The sequence below is a fragment of the Aulostomus chinensis genome, chromosome 15 (assembly GCF_037954235.1).
Source record: "Aulostomus chinensis isolate RoL2024-O1b breed Wild chromosome 15, RoL_Achi_v1.0, whole genome shotgun sequence".
Taxonomy (NCBI): Eukaryota; Metazoa; Chordata; class Actinopteri; order Syngnathiformes; family Aulostomidae; genus Aulostomus; species Aulostomus chinensis.
The window spans coordinates 17,178,477-17,203,629 of record NC_141334.1 but is presented as its reverse complement, the minus strand read 5'-3'; the positions used below and the strand labels follow the sequence as shown (position 1 = coordinate 17,203,629).

The following is a 25,153-nucleotide window of genomic DNA, read 5'->3' as shown; positions in this document are numbered from 1 at the left end:
GTGGGGGGGGGGGTCAGAATAAGTTGCCCCTTCATTGTTTACAACAAGGCACCAGAGCGTAGGGCAGAGCTAATAGATGCTGCTGAAACTGAAATTAAAAGGACTTCTGCAGTTTCTGTCCGCGATGCAGCCACATGATTGTTTCTGACAAGGCCTGTGGGTGGTGGGGCATGGGGGGGGGGGGGGGGGGGTTCGCTTGTACTGCAGGAGCCCTTATACACAGACCCTGTTCAGAGCCGGCTTGAAGTATCACAAGTGTCTACAGCATGTTGACCACAGAAATAAAAACTGATCAGGAAATCGTTCAAGGAATAAAACAGCTTAAAAACATCAATTAGCAGTACAATGTCATGAAATTTATATTATCAGGTGTGTACATAATATCAAATGTAATAAGTACATAAAAAAAACACAAAAAAGTGCTTATGTTTTAACGTGATGACCCTCTGGTAACCCTGTGAAAAAGTATGAACCCATAAGAAGTGTACCAGAGCTCATGGCTCAGTGATACAGCAGGTGAGTCACGCTGTTCTGAGATGTGCTTGCCTGTGTCTTTTCTGGCCTGATGGGGAAGCTCGTTTTCACTGCACCATGAAGGCACTCACTCCATCATTGACCTTCAAAAGTGAGCCATCGTGACTGAGCCCATCGTGATGGCGTCCTCACCATTTCCTCGCCCTTGGAGATGATAACATCCAACCGAGGAACATGACGTTAATGTCTTGAGCCTGCCGCAATTCATCTAGCCTGGTGGTCTGCACCCTGGTAGCTACGCTAGCGGCCTCAGCAGCACGCAGCCGAGCAGAAATGACCATTCCAGCTGGTTGACTGAGAAATGGCAAAACAGGCTCGAACATGCAAGCTTGTTGTTAACCAGTTTGTTGTCTTAAGGCGATGAATATTTGGAGGAAATGGAACCAATTAGATAGATTTCTACTGACATATGTGCCTGTTTTCCTTTCGGCATGGTTGAAATTGAAGGACTTCAGCTCGAGGGAAGACACATTTCTAAAAACGTGCTGCACGACAGAGTGATGCTCATACAAGAAATCACGCTTCTAATGTCCACTAGCAGCAGATGTAACGGCGAGGGAGGGAGGGAGGGACCGAGACACATGGATCCATTACGCCTGAAAACTGCCACTGATAGAAATGTCATACGAAGAGATTATCTGCTTTTCGCGTCTATCGCTCCATTAGCAGTTGGTTGCAGCTGTGCAACTTTCAATATAAAAAGTAAATATTTATCGTGCATTATATGGATTGACTCAGATGTGATCAGTGGGAACAATAGAAGCCCTGCGGAAGAAGGACGCTACAAGAGAATCAATCTGCTTTTATTGTCTTCAGCTACATTATTAAAAAGAAAAAAAAAAGTTAATAAAAAAAAGCCCCAAACTTTATATATTTGTTTTTAAGAGCTATAAGAAGGACATATTGAGATCTGAGCCCCCCCCCCCCAGCTGCCTGGGAGTTATCCAGTGAGTATCTCACCTCCCAGCCCAGGACGTAGCCTGTTGTCATATCCATCCAATAACCTGTCAAGGATCCTGGTAAAAATGGTGATGTTGTCTTTACTGTCATCAGGCAGGGGCTCTCTGTGTCCGACGACGGCCCTGCAGGAGGAAACAAATAACAAGATGGTTTATATATTAATGCCTGTTCTCTCTTTGAATGTGTGTGTGAGTTTAGACGCTCTGCCACAAATCCGCTACAACACTATAGACTGAAGCTTTTAGGATATGAACACTGGTAGACGTTTAAAAAGTTGATCCAATAGAGTGATTATTCCCAGACTTGTTTAGGCTCAACTGTTCCACCAACATGTAATTTCAGCTGCTCCTATTCCACTATTTCTCGCATGCTGCGAATATATTGTTACTAGCCACAGGCTTCAATCAATATTTGGATAATAAATGTTAGTTGTTTTGTTACATTCATGTCTTTTTTCCTAGGCTGGAATACAGAAAACACTGAATTTATGGAAATTAGCCCCCCCCCCCCCTCCCACCCCCCGCCCAAAAAAAAAGGATTTAGTCTCAGCATTTTGTTAGAGAATTTATCATATTTTATCAGCCACTGCTTATTAATTTACATGGCCCACAATCTCCTGCAGGACAACATTGTGTTGAGATGAAAAGGCCACTACACTGTAGGTGGAGCTCTGATGAGTTAATGAGTATCGTCTTTAATTAAACTAAAATCCCCCGAGGAACTGACCTATAATATCCAAGTAAATCCTCATCAACAGCAGCTCCATGTGCTGATCGCACTCACAGAATCCTACTAGTGAGTTTTAAGGCTGCAGGATTTTGCCAGAGAAGAAACTCTCAACAGCAAATCTGTCTTTGCTGGGCCTCTTGGAAAGACTCTCTCTTTCTTAATCTGTCCTTGAGTAACAACTCAACATAAAAGTCCATCCGAGCTATCCAGCCTCATCTTTTAAAGCACTTACTGGCAGAAGGTCGCCGTGTGAAGCGTGCAACTGTTGTCAGTTTGGCGTGTCCGAGAGTTAATAATGACGTGACTGCATAAATCAAAACATACATCCCCCCCAAAAAAAGAGAAAGAAAGAGATGAATTCTCATCTTGGGAAAGAAGGAAGTTAAGTTACTGGCAGTATTGCATTATCAACTTTGCAGTGGATACTTGTTCGTTCTGCTGCAAATACTGTTTAGTTTGTGTGGATGCTCAGGTGTGACTCCAAAGAACGAAGAAGGATTAACTATGAACTCAAGTGAAAAAAATCCAGTTTGTCTGGTTTAAATTTGTTTTCCTAATTCAAATCAAATTGCTTACATATTTGTCTTTGAATATTATGTGTAATTTTGACTTCTTCAAGTTGAATCGTTCTTTCAACAACATACTAGCGGGGTAGTTATCTTTGGATTGTCAGAGTTCTAAGCTCTGACAAATATATGTGAAAAAATATGAAATAATGCGTAATTCTTGTAATGAATTTAAATTTTCAGTCAGACAACTTATTAAAAAGTGACAGGCATGAATATTTAAAGTATAGCTCATACAGGCCAAAACAACCAAATACAAAGACCTGTAGAAGTGACGTAACTGCAGCTGGTAATATCACTTTGCATGAATCATATATTTTACAAAAAGCTTTTGTAGCTTCTCTAGAAGCACCAGTGGAAATTGAAAGATTAATGAGAAGCCTTTAGTCCCTGAGAAACTGCTCTAACAACGTCTGCTCCTCACTTAGATAACCGCAGCAGACAAAATAAAGTACTCGTGTAGCATCTGATGCACACACACACACACACACACACACACACACACACACACACACACACACACACACACACACACACACACACACACACACACACAAAAACCTGGAGGATGAGGATTCAACTTTTTCAACTGAGATATTACATAGAACTACCAAACCAGCCATAAAGTTCATTACTATTCTCCATTCATATGAATACATTTGAGGATAACAATGAGGAATAGAGAGTGTACTGGTACTACAGATGTACACGGTGTAAACACATTAAATATACACCTGGGTCACAGGTTTTCCGCATAGCTACACGCCTTGTTTACCATCATGCTGTCCAACTGCATTATCCTCTTAGTCACTTTGAAGTTGAAGTTTGATGGTTAAAAGTGAATTGTGGGCATTTGATCATTAGAAGAGTGAAGCAAAGCTGGAAAACTGTTGGTGATAAACTGAGTGTATTATCATTCGCTTTATTGTTATTGTTATATTGGAGTTGCTACAAGAGATGCTGCCGTACGGAATTTGGTTGTTTTCTCCTACGATGACAATAAAGCTGCTTTTTTAAAAAGTAGCCCTGTGACAACGTGTCAACTGAACGAGCCACTTGCGACACACTCTCCATGCATATTAATAGAATGTTATTTTATTTTACATGACTGTTGGCAAAATCTCTTTATCTTAAAAGTTAATGCATGAAGTGATGATGTCTGAATGGAAGGAAATTCACAGCGTTACAGCACTAAAGCAAGACGGTCAAGTTAGAAGCATCAATAAATACACCGTAAAGTATGAAATGTAGTAAAGTAAAAGGCAGAGATGTAAATACTGTATATAAATCTGAACATTTTCCACAGGAATTGTAATATATGATCCTGGATCAGTTGCGTGCAAAAATCACTTCAAGTGCAATGATCTTGCCTTCAAAATAAAAGCACAATGCATTATTATTATGAGGAGGATGGTTTTGACAGCTGTCTTGTCTACAATTCTGCATTTTCATTTGGCAGACGCTTTTGTCCCAAGCGATGTACTTTGAGAGCCTTTATCTGAAAAGTTCCGGAATGGAAGTGAAGTGTTCTGTTGCTCTCTAGGCAGTGGTTAGCTAACATGACTCCATTTTTTTAGTGATGTAACAGAACAACACATCAGTAACCTCCAACATGTCAACAAGCGAAAATCTGACATTCACATCCTTGTCTGAAGGAGATTATTATCTTTGTTTGCAAAAACAAAAAATAAAAACAAAAACTTCATTCTCCATTAAGCTCTTGCGGGAATAACACCAGCACTATCTGAGATAAAGCCGGTGCCCCTGATTATTAAAGAAGAAAACTTAAATGTCCATTAATGCAGGCAAGAATAGATTTGTCTATCATTTTGGTACTGGTTCATTAAAAATACAATACAATGTATAAGAAGAAACAGCAAATATCGGTCAAAAAACAAATCCACAATAAAAATGTGACCAGTGGTAGGTAAGAATCAAGCTTTAAATATCAAGTTCTGTGCGCTGGCACGGTGAAGAAAGTCCACAGTGAGTTGCTGTTGAGTTGTACTTCGACTGTGGGAATAAAAGATATGTGAGGCAGCATTTCCGTACACAGGGGATCCGGAACCTCTGCCCTGACGGCATTATCTCAAAAGAGCTATGGAGTGGGTGGGATGTGTCAGAACTGATTTTATTGGCCATTCTGCTCACTGCTTTTGAGTAGTGTTCTGGGAGTTGTGTCTAAGTGCAGCCTGTGATTTTTTTTTTTTACTCCCTGGCTGAACACAATGGAGAGTTTGGCCTTGCTCTTCACTGACAAGTGACCAAACCAGGAAATGAGCTATAGTGTGATTATAGAAGATCCCAATTACACGATGGAGGTAGTTGTTATGGAAGGAGAAGGGCATCCAGACTTCCGGTGGGAACAAATGTGTGCGGGCCAAGTGGGCTGAATTAGTGGAATGGCCATGTACTGAGTGAGTGGACTGGCTCCAATCCAAGGTGAGTGCACTGAACCGGCCTGACAGCTGAAGGATGGCAGGCTTTGCCAGGGAAGAGATGTGCTTCATGGTTGTCTCTCAGGGCATACGGGTGCACGCTGCCAGCCAGGAGGTGTGTGAAGCTGGGCGGGTGAGGCTCTATGAACTCTGTGTGATGGCAAACAGACCTGAGTGAGGAGTTCAAGTACACAGCAGTGTGTGCGAACTGTAACTTATGTGCACAAGTTCAGTGGTCAGTTATTTTACACTTTTATTAAATCCTCTCTCCACACTTGGCAGGACACAGATTTCATTATTCTCTGCTTTGATGGGACACTAAGAGAGGCCAGCGAAAAGTCAGCCAATTAAGAGCAGGTCATCTTTTCTGTCACCTGCGTTGCATAACTACGACTGACTTCAAGGTACAGTGAAATAGTATCACTTCTTTTATGTGATGAATTTCCCTTTTGAACGGGAATGTTAGAGCAGCATATTAGACTGTGGGGGACCAATGTTAAGTGTAAGCTAATGAGCTTATGCAGTTTAATAGGATAGAACGGTCAGAAAGGTGCCATTGTTGAAAATTGATTACTTTATTGATTGGACTAGTCGGACCGTCTAGAGCTGCATGATATCATCACTGTTGATGTTTAAGGACAGGGCTGGTCAAAGTACGCCCACCACAAGATTAAATCTGGCCCTAACAGATGTAATAGCTAAAGAAATAGTAAAGGGATAATGCTCCTAATAATCCTTTTCTCCTGATTCGGAATGCATTCATAATTGAGCAGGACTTCAGTTTGGCTTGTGTGATGCAGTGGCGCACAGAGCAACACAATACGACCAGTGACCCTCTTTTTAGGCTTAGTCTTGGCACACAAATGGAAACAAATCTTTGGCAGCCATGTTTTAGCAGGATCTGATTACCTGCACACACTTACAAGCAAAGAGATAAAAGACATAAATGTGTCTACACTGGAGTAGGGCTGCGCTATTAATTGAAATTAATCACAAATCGCTGGAAGGTGCAATAATTGTTTCTAAAAATACCATTTTTCAATTAAAAAATTCCGGCGCTACGGACACATCGTGACAACATCTTTATTTGATATTCCCACAAATTTACAGCAAAGTCCTTTCAATGGATCCGAGAACAACAATGAAAAAAATGATCCTTCCCTCATATCGCAAATCATATCACGATATTTGGAAAAAATTCGGTATTAGACATACAGTATGTTCAAAACCTTGCAGCCCTAAACTGGTGCTTGGCTCAACGCGTGGCCCCCCAACCCCCCGGAGTGACGTGTTAGGCCCACTTGACTGATAAGGATCTTGATATCCATCCACCACTTAAGTGCCCAGCCGATGCTCTCACAGATCTGTTTTGCTGTCAGGCACCTGGAGGGACTGGAATCAAACGGGTTTGATTAGTCAGGCTGCTCAGGGCTTTGAGGAACAGATATATTGAAGGCTGCTTCTTGGCTGTGACTGTGGGAACATTAGTTTGTTCATTATATACATGGCAACAAATATTTCATTTCATCCTGCTGTCAACTTACGGTAAATCACACAGTGGGAAAAGAGTGAGTGGAGTCTTAATTAGCACATTCTTGATTAATAAATAGTGAATTCCAAGCAGGAATTGATGCATGGGTACACCTTGCCAACATAGTCAATCTTCCTTACCAGATCCTCCCACTCACATTCCCACTGACTCTGCCAACAATATATTGATAATGTTATGCAGCGGTGCAATATGCTGCATATTGTCCCATATCAATGGTTGCCATGTATCATTCAGAGCTTTTATAATACAGCTGATTTGTCTTTGTCTGCTTGTTCTACTTGTCTGTTCTGAAAAGATAATATGCACAGGAGAAAATGCAAAGGGGGCTAAAGTAGCTGTGGCTGACTCTAGGGACAAGTGCCACATCCACCATCACATTTCTCGTGATTCCTTCCTTTGGAGAGGGGCAGCGCTGCAACTATGTCGTGCAGAGCCTTGAACTTGAGCAATGAAATGTGAAAGCGCTTTAAAAATTTTACGAGTTAAATAAACACAAGCTGTTATTTCTTGTAGGATGTAATTTTCACACATCAAAACTTTTTTTTTTTTAAAGTACACCATACACGAGGGCTTTAGATGTGCACCATTCAACATCAATCCCTCTCAATCTGTCCACTCATCCACCCACCTGTCTCCAACAACTTCCCCCAGTTCTTCCTATAGGTGCCTGGGGGACTTCCACTGGACACACTCGGTGACGTGCGTAGATGCCAGGCTAAGTAATGTGTCCACTGGGAGCATTTCTTCCAAGCGTTTGCTCCTTTTACCTCTTGAATTGACTTGAGAGAAGACATTTCAGACAGTGCCAAGAGAGCTGCATCAGCTCTGTTTCTCAGCGCTGCTAAAAGAATATCAACTTGGGAAAAGGAGTTCGATAGTTGTTCAGCAATACCCCAACAGCCATGCCCAGCACTTCATTCCCAGCATCTGTCAAACTCTTCCTGTTAAAGACAGAACTGAAAGCCAATTTGGGAGACTCTTTGGCCCATTGATCACCATTAGAAGCCCAAAGTTGGAGACTGTGTTTAATAGGGACAGTGTCCAGACAGAAGAACAAGAGAAGGAAGATAAAATCAATTGAAAAATGTTAATTTCCAGCTGGTGCTACCAACAAACTGTCCAACGTTGCTCTTTTGTACCCTTAACTTGATGGTGTTGACGAAAGAGACGATGCTATCTGTGACTGTTTGTGGTAGTTGACTCAGTAATTGCTTGCAGCACTTTGCAATTTCTTTGGTGAGATTTCAGAAATGTGTGTTAACTGCACATTTTATATGACTTTTCTGTTATCCACTGTGAAATCAAGCTTTTTTTTTATCCTTTGTGACTAAACGTCTTTCCAATTTGCAGCACTATTAGGTGCATCTTTAGGTAAACAACAGCGGAGCATCCTTTCTAGCACTGTGCTCGTCTTTCCATTTAATTCACACACAAACTGCCTACCCCTCCCACACACAGTCTCAATTCCCCAGTCCTTTGCTGTTTTAGCTTCTTTTTTACTTGATCTTAGTTTTTAACAGTTTTTGCCTCTCTTGTTCTCCTTAATCTTTAACAAGCTTTAATTCACTGCCATGACAACCAAGGTCAAAGGAAGGGCAGCGAAATGTCAGTCGGCTGTGTGCTTGGACTGCTAAGACAAAATGAATCACTGGAGAACTGTTATTTGTAAAATAATGAGAGCTAGGCCAATAAGCTTCTGCATTCCCAGTCTAACCATTTAAACAATTATTTCAACCTAACCTGTGAAAAATGCAGACCAAGCTCTGCAAGGTAACCCTTAAAACTGATGTAATTCTCAACACACAGAGGACATTTTATAGGAGGATACTGCACCACAAGCGACATATGCAGCATTAGGCTACACGGTGTCTACGACAGCAGGAAATGATCAAACACAAAGATAAGATGTGAAATGTGCGCTATCATCATTTTGTGACACCAGCCTACTTTCAGAGCCATTTTTAGATGAAAGCTGCATCCCTCTGTGTCACATGAAGCACCGATACCTACAGGAATGGTAGAAGCGCAATCACCGGCATCAGCAGCGATGAAGGGATCATTTATAACAGTAATCATGCTCCGCAGCGCTCCGTGCTACGTAGTCCTGTAAAACCCCGACTCTGTTGAAGATGTGGTGATTTTTCATGGTAGATGGCAGGATCAGTCGACCATTTCATACGTTAAGCTGCCTCCCGTAAAGCTACCAACTCCTACTCCAAGCCCTGATGATCTTCAGGCTGACTCTTTACTAATATAAAATCTCATTTCAGTTTCCAATGGGATGTAACATCATTCCGGCTAAGGGAAAGGAAGAGACTGTGTGAGTTTGTTAGAGTTTTACACATGAATTCCAGCTATCCAAGTCACGCCTCGTTATCTTCGCCAAGGTTTTGTGTAACATCCTCCGATTTACACAGCCTCTACAAACCCTACGATCAAGACATTGATTTCAGAACAAAACTATCCAGACAGCAATCAGTAAGTGCTGCAAAAGCGTCAGTTTGATACCGTAGTCAGCCATATTTGTCAAATCAAAACAATTATGATAGAGTAATAGAGAGACGTTTCAGTGCTGTTCAACACGTGTCCTGTGGGACTGCAGCAGCCTGTGGACGACACTATACCGCAAAATCGTTTGCCAGCTACTATAAAAATTGAGAAGCAGACAAGTATGCATCCATAGAACTTAGCTCCTGAATTTAGCTGTACAAGAAAAAATAGATATATTGTGGAATGGGGAGAGGAGGATGGTGTGGGCGAGCATTGATGAGCATCTGCTTCTCGTTGGCGAGTCACCTAGAGCTTTGTACAGCCCTATGATAGGGGAGCTACGCTGGAGAGAGCATTGGCGTGGTTCTCTGGGTCACTTCGCAGACATGGGGATATGAGGATATTTATGTTAGTGACCAAGTGGACACAGTATAAGTGGAAGCAGTGGAAGTCCTGCTCTTCAGACTCAACAACAGCGTGCAAAATGTTTGGACTGGCATTAATATAATTTCAACAAAATACATTTCATTCAAGCTAAAACTTTTGCACTAAAAATTGCTTTTAAATTGCAAAAACAATTTTGTCTAATTGCAAAATAAGACTAACCTCATACTGCTTCTGTGCATCGCCCCATACCCCCCCCCCCCCCCCCCCCCCCACACACACACACAGATAGTACACAGTGCAGCAACACCCGTGGCAGCTGATGAGGACGACATCACGGATGGAGGCTGGCGTCTCTATTAACATTTAAATCACAGGTATGCTGATTCGTGCAGGACTAATGTTATCACACGAACATGTTTGGCAACATCTGTTAGGCATTTGTGGTGAAATGAACACTATAAATTACCTACATGGCAGAATCACATGTAATGGAGCTCCAGGGAATGCAGGACCCATTGGAGCAGTCCTCCAAATGCAATGACTAAACACAGTTGCAGGAGCGGCTCATTAATAGTATAGAAAACAAAGAATTAAACCCCACAAGAAGATGGAAGTGACCATAACTTACTTGCATCCCTAACCGGAGCACTAGTGTTCCGTCTCCTCGTACCCGATTGCTAGCTTCCTTTCAGCTTGAGTTGTTCTCTTGTGTGGGGTAGTATATCAAAAACAATGTTTCCAATGACAGTATGTTAATAGCAGAGTAGCTATGCAACCTTTCACCGGAAACATTAACTAGAACTCAGGCCAGGTGGAGGAGTCAATTAAACATAATCAAATCTCTTGTGGGGAGAAGTTGAAAAGCCCTCGAGGATGGAGTGGCCTGCTGATGTGACCAGACCTACCTATCAGTTGGAATATGCAGTATAAAAACAAAGTATATCCTCACTGGAGATGAGTTCTGATATCTAAGGTGTGAGTTCACGTTGACATTCTTGAATTTTTATTTATTTTTTATCTAAATGAGCCTCAGAAAACATACAATATTTAGATAGTAACATTGTTATACATATGCTGCTGGAGCCCAGAGAAGATGGAGTAACACCAGATAAAGATTACGTGACGTTGATTCATACCTGAGTGAGGCAATCCCAAATCATCCCCAAAGAAGACATCATGGAGAGGAAGAGGTGGAGACAGAAATGCCACATCCGACAGTTGCAGGTACAGTAATTGGACAGTGAACAGGTATAAATTGGTATCGCATGTGAGAAGTTCCTGCAGGTGTTCTAATCACCACCTTGCCACTTCTGGCAAAGCACCTTTACAACATGACAACATGGCGGTGAACATCACGCCTCCACCTGTGACACCCGGGAAGGTGGCGGGCGTACAGATACCACGAAAACTGTGAAGGAAGCCGCACTGCAGTGGTGAGCAGTCTTCCTTAGCAAGGTATAATAGTTTCGTCCCGTAGACCATAATATAGATACAAACATGTTTATGCTGCCAACTCCAGCAGTTATAAATCATTTTAAAAGTAATCCATAAAAACCAAGTAGTCACCCATTGCTAATTACTGGATTGTACCCAAAACTAGGACTGACACAGGCTCCCAGATTTAATGGCTGCTGCATCCTTTTTGTTTTGGTTGATGAGTTTAAGTGCCAAGTCCAGCTGTCCCAAAACCAGTGTAATAAATTGCTCCTGCTGGTGTTGTACTATTACGATAATATGACACAAATAAATGTTACTGCTGCAGTTTGAACAGACGAGGCAGTAAAACAATCCTGAGTTGATTCAGAGTTCATTTGTCTTTTCCGATTCTCCTTTTCCTCGCAGACGCCACTGAAGAAGGATTAATTAGTGACTGAAGAAATAAATGGCAACACATTTGATCCCAAACATCCAGTGGCACGTGTAACGCTCGATATTAATGCTTTTAAAGGAACGCGCCAGTTTTTTGTGAAATGTGTAAAAGGAGTGTTTCTTTTTCAAGCTAAAGTTCCCGAATGAAAAGGACTTAACGTGATTTTTTTTTCTGGTGTTCACAGCAGAGGTTCAACAGTGAACTAGCTAAATCATTTAGTAATTAAAAGCTCCCTGAACACAAACAACAAGATGTATATAAATGTATTCATTACTGCCAACCATCTGCCAATAACACATTTGTCACAATCAAGCCCAGACACTTAAATGGTGAGCACAGTCTCGGTTACCACCCGCCTCTATTTCCAGTTCATTCCAGGACAACATAGCCCGGAATTAAAATGTTTCAAAGAACTACAAACAGCTAGTGTTAATGCACAGCCTTAGGCTCGTGTTTGCAATCTAAGAGCCACATGCTTCAACGTTGGCATCATCACAAGGCCACTTCATTAAGCCCACTTTGGCCACCTGCTCTCCTTGCATTCATCATGTTCCAGTCCGCGCTCCGTATTTCCCTCCTTAACTGCTGTTAGCACAAACTAGAAGTGAGCTGCAATAAGCTCAAGTACTATGAACCGCAAGCTACAAACTAAATGGCTGAGAGCAGTTTGTAGTCAGGATAAACTGCAGTTGCAACAGGGATGAACAAAGTCAGCGTAAGCTTGTCACTTTTGCTATTACCAGTTGGAACAGGATTGATACGGCTTCCTGTTCTACCACTACACTACAAAGAAATGCTAGCTGATACACATTTGCCGATAAGTAGTTGCAATCATAGAATCAGGAATTTACATCTGCATGTTTCGATAACTCCTGTGTATCATGTGAAATATTTTAGTGCTAAGTTGTGTGGTAGAAGCACTATGGTGAAGAGGAAGAAGAATGACATTGTTTGTTCCAGTGAAACCACAATACGCAGCATTCTCCACTGTTCTGGACCAAAACACTGAGACAAAAGGCAAATCTGTTTAACTGTGGGTCTTCTTGGTCGTCTGGTATCTGGTGCTCTGTTGTTTCCATCGATCGGTTTAGTTAAAAATGGCAGCAGCACTATTACCAAAAAGCACCGGCCTTTGTATTCCATGACAATGACCTGCATGGGTTCCCTCGAATGTTTCCCATGGAAATAAATCAACAAGGAGTCACTAACTTTGATGAACACTCAGACAACTCTCAGCTAGCTGTTGTGCACCTTACAAATAAGCCTGACCTTGAGTTTTGAGGCATGCACTGCTCTTCCTAAAGGTAATAGCCTCTAGCATGATCACATGTTAAAATCTTTATATTTGTCTTTTCATGTGGAAGTTTAACTATCAAAAGTAGGAGAGAAGCAACAGCCTGCTGCACTTAATGTCTTTATGAATTTGAGTAATTGTACTTAAGGTAAGTAATTAAGGACACTTTAAATTCTTTAAGAGTAGTCTTCCTTCATACGGTTTAAAGTAAGTGGTCTGAAAAAGACTTAAGTTTAACCTGTTGAAACCTGCAGGAACCCCGGTAGATACAGTGGATGCTGCGGTAACTATAAGCTCCTGCACGCATAGGAATAAATGATTCAGCAGACAAATAATTCCATTACTGTCTCCTAACTTCGTTCCTGGAGAGAACTATTTAACTTAACTCCATGTGCCAAGCATCTCATTTGTAAAAATGCAGGCCAGAGAATATCATAACCACCCACATTAAGAATTAATTGTCTATTCCCAAAAACAATTTGATAACCTGCCAAAGAAGTCAAACTTATTTTTAACTTCTTAAAATATGCAGTAGAGCTAGTCTGTGTGATATTGCATCATTTATCACGGCTGCCGTATCTGTTCGTCGATGGGGGTGCATGGGAAGGTCCCTCTAGCAAGTTCTGTTAGAGAAAATGCTTGTTTATAACCACAAAACAGTGTTTGTACCCTTTCCCTCATGCGGGGAGTGTTAGAATAAACTGCTTTCAGCTTGTCAGTAATGTGGGATAAGTCATGATACCAAACAAGAGTTGTTGTTTTTTTTTGGGGGGGGGGGGGGGGGGGGGCCAAAACACAAGAAACATTTTACATTTAACTCAATAAAAGGTCCCAAGTGCCTCTTTCAAACATAAAGGGAAGTTACACATTCCATGAAATGTCTTTTTCAGACATTTTGTTCAGGAAAGTTAGAGCCAGTCTGTGGAACATCTTCAAAGGCACAGTTAGGTTTATGGATTTTAATCTGCATTGAACTGCCTGCTTATCCACAGTGTTGCTTCAGAATCCGATTTCAATTTCAGAGGGAGTTGGGGGTGGATGTTGCTGGTGGCAAACAAAGAATATGCGATGTACTGAAATGACTTTTTCATAAAGAGCATAAAAGCTACATTATACACGTTTCCTCAAAAAAAAGAAAAAGAAAAGAAGGAACAAACTCACACTGAAAAAACATACAAACAATCCCGCTTGAGGAATTTTAGAGCAACAAATACCAACTCAAATCAATGAAACAATCTCACAGCTTGGTCTGAAGTGTTCATTGGGACATTTATCAGACGCTGTTTCATTTCGGTTCGTTTCTTTGAGTGTTTCCAGGAGACAGTGGGACGTCGTTACCGTGCAGCTTTGCAGACATTTGCCTGAAAATCCACTCCAGCTCCTGTCTGCTGGGGATGTCTGCTGGTAGGTTACTTTGAAGATTACTGGGCAGATGCTCACTACATCAATAGAAAATAGACTGAAACTCAAATGTAATTATGGTGCAGATCAATTGGTTTTTGACTTTGAGTTTGGGTATATTGGCAGCACATTTGTTTCGCATTAAGCGCCCTGATTATGGCGAGGCCACGCTTTCTCTTGAAAAATCAGTCTATTAGTTGACTTTGTAATAATACAAATGATATATTGAAATGACCCGCTTGCAATTCTTCGATGCTATTTATAAATACAGCCTTGGTTTCCGCTCGGCCCACTGGAATCCATACCTCTCTGGATCAAATATATCAGGCGGTACCTGATGGGCTGAGAAATGAGGATTTGTCATGAACTGCAAAGGGCTGTAAATAACTGTTGTTTTGTTGTTAATAAGCTAAAGGAGGGTGGCAACGTTTCCTGGTGATTTATGATCTAACATTAGTTCCACCCAGTGAACCTTTGTCTTTTTTTTTCTTCTCGTGGCCCCAAGTAGAGAGTACTCGCCTGATCATTCAATCAGCAAAGTGGCTCAGCCATGAATACATTACCCTTCTCAGGACCTGCGACACATTAACCTTGACAACACTACCGAAACAGACTGTTATCTGTTGACCAGGTCACATCTCAAAGTGATGCCCTCTCTCTACCTTCCTCTGAATAATTCATGGAAGTTGAGGTGAGAAAGCAAGCAGAGTGTGGGTAACTTTACAGCCAATCCATAGGCAAAGCGTAGCGCTCTCATCCTTATAGCTATCGATTAAGTGCCACATTAGCGAGCAGCTTGGCAACAGATTACAAACAAAGTAGACAACAAGATGCCCCCGACTGTTCACGCTTGTTAAGTGTTGAGTGTAGAGGAGAAGGAGAAGAGTGGAAACAAGGTGAGCCAAAGGAGTGAAAGACATTTGCTGACTAGAAATAAACAAAGCATCTCATTTACATGTAATACATGGATTACTGGGAATAAGAATTTCGTCATGAGCTGTCTTTTAATATGTGGGAAAAGAGGAAATATGGTGACGTGCAGAATGACAGGTCCTTATATAGAGGATTTGTCTGTTACACCTTAATCCATTAGGAAAGTCCCCTTCCTCAACTGTAGCAAAGCCGATTTGGAGCCTGCCGATAGAATCAGCGGGCATACGGGAGGTGGCAGTTCTCTGAGAGAAGCAGCTCGCTCTGCTGATACGCAGATATTCCGTACGTGCTGACGTTCTGAGTTCTAAAAGGATTATATAAGATCAACAACTTGAACTTTGATGGACAATTAAAATATCGTCTCTGTCTCAGATGCAAACTTCAAGTGAAATTCCATTTTTGGTTCAGGTTTGAGGGAAGGCGAGTGTTTCACCTGAAATGAACCAAGGCGTCTCTGATAATCCAGAACAAGTTGAAATGATTCAAATAACCTGCGAAAGGATTGTTGGGGTATGACTTGCGTATGTGCACTACATGATGTTTCCAGTAATTACAGAAAGATTAACTGTCAGTAAAATCCCGTCATGTGCGATGTCACGTCCGTGTATAATAAATCACATTGAGTGTTCCAGTCCTGCTTGAAAGGGTTGACAAATACCGGTTCCCAAATATGTCAACATCTCTTATATGTCACTTAGTAAGCGCTCTCATCTCATCTAATAACTGTCTGCTACTCTGTTAATTAATAACCCGGACGCTGATGGCAGGAATTGTTTACGGCTTTGCGTTGAATCATCAGAAAAACAAAAACCAAACAGCAGTTCAGCTAATGATGAATACATTCAGTATTTATCGATGAGTCCGCGTAAATGAGGTTCGTAGAATAAATGTAAGGACTTAAGCGTCAGTCATACTGTCATCAATAAATGGGTGTAAATAAATATTTATTAATTCGGCGATTCTCTTGTTAGGTTTGGACAATTAACTGCCACACTTTTGGGGAGGTTTGGTGGAGTGAATCGGCTCTCAAATCTTAAAACTCTCCACCCCCAAGCATCAGTAATGTCTGCCATCCTAGGTGAACCTGTAGTTTGTAATTCCATTAACACGCCCCCTTTATCTTCTTCTGCATCTCCCCAGGGAGCTTTATATGACTCTTTTTAAACCTTTTATGATCAGGTTTTCCAGAGTTGAGGACTAAATTGCGGAAACAAAATTTTAGCCTTCCTCTGCTTAGTTGATAATAAATAATTAATGAATAAATGTACAGTAACTGATTGTGTTTGAAGGCATATATTGTCTCATATGCTGTCTCGGTCTCATCCAACTGAAATCGTGTCCTGTCAGTCCACACCAAAGAACCACTCCCTGGATGAAACGGAGCAACAGAGCACGTTTGAAGCCAGGCAGGCGGCTGAGTCATATGACCTCATAACACTTGAGACCATATTTTGAAGATTACTCGAAAGGACTTTTTCAGGAAATATTTACATTTTTCTGCATATTGAGAAGTTACTTTCTATTTTTACAACATGATTCAGTGATTTGAGTTAAATGTGGAATGCGCATACAAACCTGGGCACCTTGCAGGAAATGTCAGACCAGCAGCGGGCCAGACGCGTGGAGGGGATTAGACCAAAAATAATGTTGTTGTTGATGTCTGCAGCTCAATAAAGGGTGTCGTCAACATCCATTTTTCATTTATCTTGTCACTACAAACCCTCGAAAGCAAAGTGCATGACCGTATTTTTTGGTGTTGGCTGCTCATTTAAGCTAGGTTGGCTTCAAATCAATTACACATTTTCATGAAATGGCATGAGTCACGACCACATAACCTATTTTGAATGCAGACAGTTTAATAGCTTACACAGCAGGCTGCTCATGACTGTGTGGTGGCAGGTGTGACATGCCACCGTTCTCCTTTCTCTGCTGTACTAAGCGCCGAATGTCTAACTTGACTTGCATGACTAATAGAAGGGATTCGACTTACTTGGTAACTTGTGACAGGTTTGAGACTTGAGACTCACTGTTGACTAAAAGCAGGTTTGACCCTACTTCACACAAACTCCATACACTCATAGCCTTGTCTTCAGTAGACATGAGACGTCCTCGTTTTGCCACACATTAGTATGTGTCATTAAAGCACTGTGTGCCCCTAATAAGCAAGGAGAGCCAAGTGGCATAATGACAAAGCAAACTGGGCTAATCCCAGTCACACTGTTCTGATTTCTTACCCCTGCCTGCTGTCTTCCAGGTTTGGTGTGCCTTCCCTTTAGCGTACTAAATCTATCTTAAAGTGATTTACACACGGCTGCGACTCCTTGCTATAACATCCTGCCTTATCAACAATTCTAACATGGCAACCTGTGTGCAATCTCTGCGTTTGAAATTACAAGGAGAGGGTGATTAGAATGACTCCTAGACATGCTGGGGTTTGTTTTTTTTGCTGACTCTCGAGACAGAGATTGAAAAATGTGCACAGGATGCAGGAGTGAAAATGCTGTGAATGGACAATCATAGCTGTGCTGTGCTGCACAATGCAAATTAATTCACCAGTCATTGAAATGTAGTCCACTGCAGAGGAGAGTGCACGTTACATTAAGATGGTCGGATAAGTTCATTGTTATTTAATATAGGACACTGTGTGGCACAGGTTTTATTGTCATCGTTGTCCGAAAATGTCACCGGCTCTTTTGGGAGTGAAAGAGATAAAACAAAGAATATCCATCCAGATTAATTATTGTGCTAAAGGTTTTCCAGGTCTGTCCGGCAGTGTCAACACTAATATAGAAATGTGGATATTACATTTGAGAATCTGACAGCCTCAGCGGAGATCATCTCTCTGTGTAATGACAAAAACATAATTACACATGCTTTTTCTTGCCTTTTCTCTGCTCTAATGGTGTCGGCTAGATTACAATGTCTACTGCTGCAGTCAGCCTGATTAATGCAGGTGTTAAACAAAAACACATGAATTTAAACTGGAGGGACGGTTGCGGGTAATGAAACGGGCTGAGAGAAATGAAGAGGAACGGGGGGATGGGAGCTTCTAGATGCAGTGTGGTGTTGTACCTGGCTTGAGGAAGGAGGCTGAGGAGCAGAAGCAGGATCCACAAGCCCAAGTCCAGTGATTCAGTCTTCCAAAGTACAGCAGCCATATCAGTTTAAACAGAAGACTCCTGTAGAAATGACAGATAATATTTACTGATAAAGACTTGCAGCGTGAAGGTGACTTGAAAAAATGATCTGATAAAGTGATTTATTTCAGCCTTCTCTGGTGAGATTGAATAATTACATCAACGAGGTGAATTTCTCACAGGCAAATGTGTATTTGCAGAGTCCCTTCATCCAGATATGACAGGAAGACGACTAGCTAGATATTAAATGAGTTGCATCACAACAGAGAGGAAAAACTACACTGAGGTTCTGCATCGTATATTGGTACTGATTCCCTCCCACATACTGTATGTGCACATATGTAAAATTACATTCATTCACACAATTCTTTTAAATGAGTCACCTTGCATATGCATATGAAAGCAATAGAGTGAACATAGCAGTTTCCATCCTGCATATCAATGAGCAGTGGACTGTAATTATTGTTAGGTTGAGTTATGAATATTTTCCCTCAGTGTCCAACTGTTACTCCAAATGCTTTGAACATTTAAAGGTAAAATTTACTTTCAAGCCTCCATACTGCTAGTGCACCTTTATTTTCTTGCCAAAGATGGGTGTCTTACCAGCCTGAGTCACAGCAAAGTCCAAAGAAAATAATTTCTGGCAAATAATATAATAGCTATGATTTTCTTTTTCCCCCTTCACACTTCACAGGTGTAGGCCTAAATAGTCCAAATAATACAATAAATATAAAATCACCAACCAAGTCAAAATAATATGTTTAATTTTGACAGTGCTTTTCATCAATTGAAAAGAGGCTGAAACATATGCTCAAATCATTACACACATTTGTCACACATTAAAATCAGTTCTCAATCAGTGTTCTAGATCGTCTGAAATTTCTTAAGGACTATGACTTTTGTAAAATAAAGAATGCTGTTGCAGTAGTTAATTCCAGAAATGAGGGTATGGATCAGAGTTGCTGCAGCAGAGAAGGAGAGGTGAGCAGTTTTCTACGGTAGGAAAATGAAGTGATTTGATGTGAGGGGCAGATAATTTGTTACAATTCATTTGGAGGAAGTCTGATTGCATTCATTTGATTTTGGAGAGGTAATTCGCCAAGATAGAGTGAAGTACATTGAAGATGTAGAGACATTATTGGTGTGGAAGTGGAGATCATGGGGACGAGTAGGAGCACTTGAAGGGGACCAAGCACCAAACCCTGAGGGATGCCTTGGGACACAGTTGCAATTGAGGAGAAATAGTTGGGAATATGTAGTTGATGTATTGAGGAAGACCAAACACCAAAACCTTGTAGAATACCTCGGGACACAGTAGAAATTGAAAAAGTACAGTTGGGAGCATATTGAGGATGTACTGAAGAGGACCAAGCACCAAACCCTGAGGGATGCCTTGGGACACAGTGGCAATTGAGGAGAAATCGTTGGGAATATGTAGTTGATGTATTGAGGAAGACCAAACACCAAAACCTTGTACAATACCTCGGGACACAGTAGAAATTGAAAAAGTACAGTTGGGAGCATATTGAGGATGTACTGAAGAGGACCAAGCACCAAACCCTGAGGGATGCCTTGGGACACAGTTGCAATTGAGGAGAAATCGTTGGGAATATGTAGTTGATGTATTGAGGAAGACCAAACACCAAAACCTTGTAGAATACCTCGGGACATAGTAGAAATTGAAAAAGTACAGTTGGGAGCATATAGAGGATGTACTGAAGAGGACCAAGCACCAAACCCTGGGGGATGCCTTGGGACAAAGTAGCAATTTCGTAGGTACAGTTAGGAGCATGTAGTGGATGTTCTGAAGATGAATAAGCACAAATCCCCAGGGAAGGCATAGTACTAATAAAACTGTTATCTGTTTGAGATATGACTTCAGATTTGGGATAGCACGACCAGTATTATTTGGGAGGATTCATGGCGGGACCACAGAATTGTGTGGTTAATGGTTTCAAGAGCTCCAGTCAGTTCCAGAAGGGAGAATGATGTGTAATTTCTTGCAGAAAAGTGAGTCTTTGGGTTTGCCAATCTTTAGCCAGAATCTATGTGATGTATAATATATGGACCAGGCTGTGCTGAGTATGATCCTGATCAGTCTTTGCTGAGTTTTTCATGTTACTGCCTGGGAGGACTTTATTTGGTGGAGTTCAAGAGAACGCGTGAGAGCTGGGTGTCTGAATGAAACGTCTTTGTTTTTTTATTGGTGCCAGCTGATCAAGAAAGCAGGAAAGTGTTTCGCTATAATGGTTGAAAGATCAGGGGAATTATCAGACAGCTGGTAAGAAGGCTGAACAGCTGCGGGTGAGATTTATTAGATTTTTGTGTGGTTATTTTGTGTTTGGGTGTAGCAACAGTGATTGCCAGGTGATTATTTGAGGCTGGAGAGTTGTTACATTGTGACGACCAAGTTGTTTTCTGCTTGTCATGAAGATAAGACTGTTTTCTAAGTAGTGCACTTAACGCCATTTTGACTGAACACTGATTGACTAGTTTAACATATAAACTCAGTACGCAACCTTGGAATATAGAACCTTCTCATTTTGTTATTTCTGCAATGTCTTGACGTTGCATCCTGACTGCATTTGTAGCACAGTCATTAATCCACAGAAAGGCTGAGCAATTTCCAAAAGACTTTTCCTCCTTCATATGCGCTTAGAAAATGACAGGCCTGCTATTGAAGGAAGATGAGGGAACCAAACATCTGACAATGACTCCAAGGCTACTGGAACGTACAAACATGTCTAGCAGATGCGTCACTCTTTAAAGGGTGTTTTGTGAGGACCCCCCCCCCCCACCTATTATCAGCATTCAGAGAAAAGATCAAACGTTTCCCTCAGGGGAATCAGTGCTGTCTGTACAGCACTCATCACTACAGGGGGAGGAAACAACTGAATACTTCTGGTTGATGTTCAAATAGGATGAGACATACATTTGTGGTGGCTCTGCGGGGAAGCCACTGTAGCAGAGCTGTCTTATTATTGATGATAGCCAAACTATGTCAAGATTTCTATGCACACTGCATCCTAAATTTTGAGAGATAACAGTAAAAACCCTTCTTAGTGCATGTCAGATTAAACAGCTACTGAATTATGCATGTCTCATAAATCCACAATCAACATAAGGTTGATAAGGAGGAAAAAATCGAGCTCAAAAAGTCTCTAGGCCGAACAGACAGACGAGATAGTCTGAGTCTCAAAATGAGAAATACAGTGTTCCTAATGCAAGGCTTTAGAAGCATAAATAAACATTTTGCATTGTAAACCCCACAGCTATGTGGTGTTATTGATGAACACTAGTAGTACACTTTGAAATAAGAATTTAATCAGGTTCTTTTATAGGTCTTCGCCCAAAACAAAGCAGAATGACATCAAGAACAAAAATTCTGAATATGGCAAATAAAACTCAATGCAGTTCATTAAAATTAGATGAATCATAATTTCATTTCTGGTTTAAAAAATGTTGGCAAACATCCATCCATTCGTTTTCTTCCTCTTAATCTTTTCAGGGTCACGGGGGGTGGGGGGGCTGGAGCCTATCCCAGCATGGGGGGATGCGGGGTTCACCCTGGACAGGTCACCAGTCCATCTCAGGACCAACACATAGAGACAGACAACCATTCACACTCACAGTCACACCTACGGTCAATTTAGAGAATCAATCAGCCTCGTCCCCTCTTGATGTCTTTGGACTGTGGGAGGAAGCTGGAGTACCAGAGAGAACCCACACAGGAACAGGGAGAACATGGAGACTCACACAGAAAGATCCTGTGCTGGAGCCGGGACTTGAACCCTGAACCTTCTTGCTGTGAGGCCACAGTGCTGACCACTGCACCACTGTGCTGCTGGCAGACATAGAACTGCATTCTGCAATAGGTTTTTCTAACTGTTCTCTCTCAATTTGTGGCAAACTGGGATTTGTTAAAAACTAATTCCAGATCATTATCCATTAAAGATTTTATGCTCCCTATAAAAACACAGGATGTCCTCCAGAGTCATAGGTATCCTCGCTGTCTTGTGTGGTGGGAAACAGCTATTATCCTGCCATACTGTACATACATCACCATCCCTTCCACTCACCTCAGGGTCATCGTGTGTCATCTTAAAAGCGCTAAATGTCTTGGATGAATGAATCTTTAGAAAATACTTATATTCCTCTTCAATATGCCTGGAGGTGGAGTCATAACATGGCACCGTTTTACCGCTGACTATCATTTGTAGTCGTTAAAAGAGAGGAAGAGTTCTTCCTAAAGAGATTTAACACAACAAACAGTAGACTGATAATGAGCAGAACATACAATCAGGGAGAACTTTGAATACACTCCACAAACTCTATCATGTATCACATTTCCTTTAAGATCTCTGCTCTGCTGTCTCGGTTCTGTTCATGTCTGAAACACAAGCACCAATTAGAGCGGCTGTGAAAAAATCTGCAAGGAAGCTCACGAGACAGTGCTCTTACAAGTGTTGACAAATCCTTTCCATAAGAATAAGAGACAAACAGCCACTGAAAGACTGCTGCCGGTTGGCTGTCTACGATTCTGCACCCGATTCACCAATACCTGTCATGCAGATGAGGGGCTCAGCCGTCCCTGGGGCTCAAGATTGTGCTTGAAACTCAGAATAAGAAGCAAAGGAATAAAAAGACATGGTGTTTTGTTTGCAAATTAAAAATAGCTTGCCTAAGGTGACAGTAGACCTAAAGCATTCAACACTTCACGCTCTTCTAAAGATTTGCTTTCAATTCTACTGTCAGTTTATTATTATTTTTTTTTCCGAAAGGCATACGCAGTGAGTAATGTAATCACATTTGACAGAATTAAAAGGCTGTAAATGCCTTTGATGCAAATTGGCTGAATAATCTTACTGGACGACTATGCTGAGTGATTTATTCAACAATAATAAAAATAAAAAAAGCGTTCAAATAAGACGTGGCAGGTCCTTGTTTACTACTAGAAAGATCAGTTATGACCCTTAGGGAAACTGCAAATGATGACAAAGTTCATGCTTTTAAAAACAAATAATCTCTCAGGTTCAGTTGCTACGTGTTGCTGGATGTCAAAGAGCAGCTGGCATCCATAGGAGCGCTGCACCTCCTCAGCCATAAAACCCCCTGCCCTGCAACCATGCAATTCAAGTGGATGCTAATTTCGAATTTGCTCTAAATCCTGCCACTTCCAGGTTGATGAGGGAACACAGCCGTGAGCTTTGTGGTCAAATATTTAACCGCATTTGTAAACAGAATATCAGAGTACGCCGTCTGTGGATCATTGATATGTTTTCTGCGGCAGCAGGTAAATTCTACACTGAAAGGAAAGTAACACCGGAGCATAAAGAATAAAACGAAAAGGATGTTATGCTGGAGATGAATACTTAATTAAATCTGATGCATTTAGAGAAAGCACACCACTGCCAAGGTGAGCCAAACACACACATGTGAAACAGGCAGTGATGAGCAGACAAGTCAGAGTGTGTGGCTGCTTTGTCGAGCCAGAGGGAGGTGAAAGCTCAAAATATTTAGCTTTTGCATGATGGAGTAAATTATAGCTGCACTGTGGTGCAAATATCACTGCCTGTGTCTACTAGGTGGCGCTGGAGAACACACACAATTATCATATGTTATGTACTGTACATCACGTGAAGACAATGAAGACAATCGTTACATCAGGCACTTCCTGTACTTGGACAGATGTCGTCAGGGCGGGACTCTCATCAGACGTGAAGTTTGGAAGCACCTGACCACGTGGAGCCAGTTACAAGTTTCCTGTTCTACCAGGGGTGACGATTGGCACGATATCACAATATCACGATATATTGTGATATTCTACATAGTTCACTGAAAAATATATAGAAGTGAAAATACAAGTTTGCATGTACTGTATATGTACACGGGATGTCAAACGTCCGCTTTAAAGTTCACGGGTGTTTTAAGTTTCTCTGCCTTGTTGTTTTCTGACTGGCCACTTCCTCGACTGCCTCACTCACTACGACAGGAAATGCTGTGCAGAGGAGTAGCAAAGTTGCGGAAGTCATCATGTATGTATAATACATCTAAAATATTAATTATTATTTGAAAAAAATCCATATGGAATATCAATATTGTATCAGGAAAAAAGTATTGTGATATATTGCAATATGTTTTCCCACCCCGATATTCTATAGAGCCACCATGACGCTGTTTAATAAAAAGAGATCTTCAGGAGAAATCTGAACTGTGTCTGGTCGACCCGCTTGGAGGTGTACAACAGGGTATAAAATTATGTCATTTCCTGTTGCCAGGAGGTGACACACGTACATACCCACTCCAAAATTTAACGGGTTCTTCCTTGGCCCGTTCTACCCCCTTCCACTGAGTGCGGCGAAAATTGGCTTCATAGATTTTGGGTAATCCTGCTGACCCACAAATTGAAAACCCCCTCGGTGGTCTACACCATCCCCAAATGACACCTTCTTTGTTTAACGACTGTGAGCACGTGATATTATGATCATTAGGCTGCTAAATGAAGAATGTACTGGGCTGCTAGGCAAGACTCCCTCCTCCACATGGGGCCTCTCAGCTATTGTGTTAAACAAGTGCTAATTTCTCAAGATTTAGGTTTGTTCCTCACAGACATGTAAACGGGCCTACCACCACGTTTTCGTGCTGCAGTTGTCATCATTGTGTGCCACAGGCTTGGCTGACTTGCACTCAGTCCAAATCTACTGTTGACAGGTGCTGGGAGGAATTAGAAAACACTATGATAAAGCAGCTCGCTTTAATCAAACCTAAATGTGTTCAATGTCCTCAGAATTCAGGCTGTAAGGTTTGATAAATGTCTTTATTATTGCTAAACTTGGCAGGAATCTGCAGTAGGTCTAATAAC

General features: G+C 41.5%; 1 protein-coding gene across 2 annotated transcripts in view; it reads right to left on the bottom strand.

The window, feature by feature from the left end:
* The window catches only part of gabra3 (gamma-aminobutyric acid type A receptor subunit alpha3), an 85,024-nt gene that overhangs the window by 40,843 nt on the left and 19,028 nt on the right, over positions 1–25,153 (bottom strand). For both annotated transcript variants that reach the window (XM_086225606.1, XM_086225608.1), the window contains exons 2-3: positions 18,227–18,333; positions 1,495–1,616 (exon numbers count right to left, since the gene is read on the bottom strand). In XM_086225606.1, the coding sequence (XP_086081732.1) occupies positions 1,495–1,616; positions 18,227–18,312 (208 nt within the window). In that variant the 5' untranslated portion in view covers positions 18,313–18,333. The remainder of the gene's footprint in view (positions 1–1,494; positions 1,617–18,226; positions 18,334–25,153) is intronic.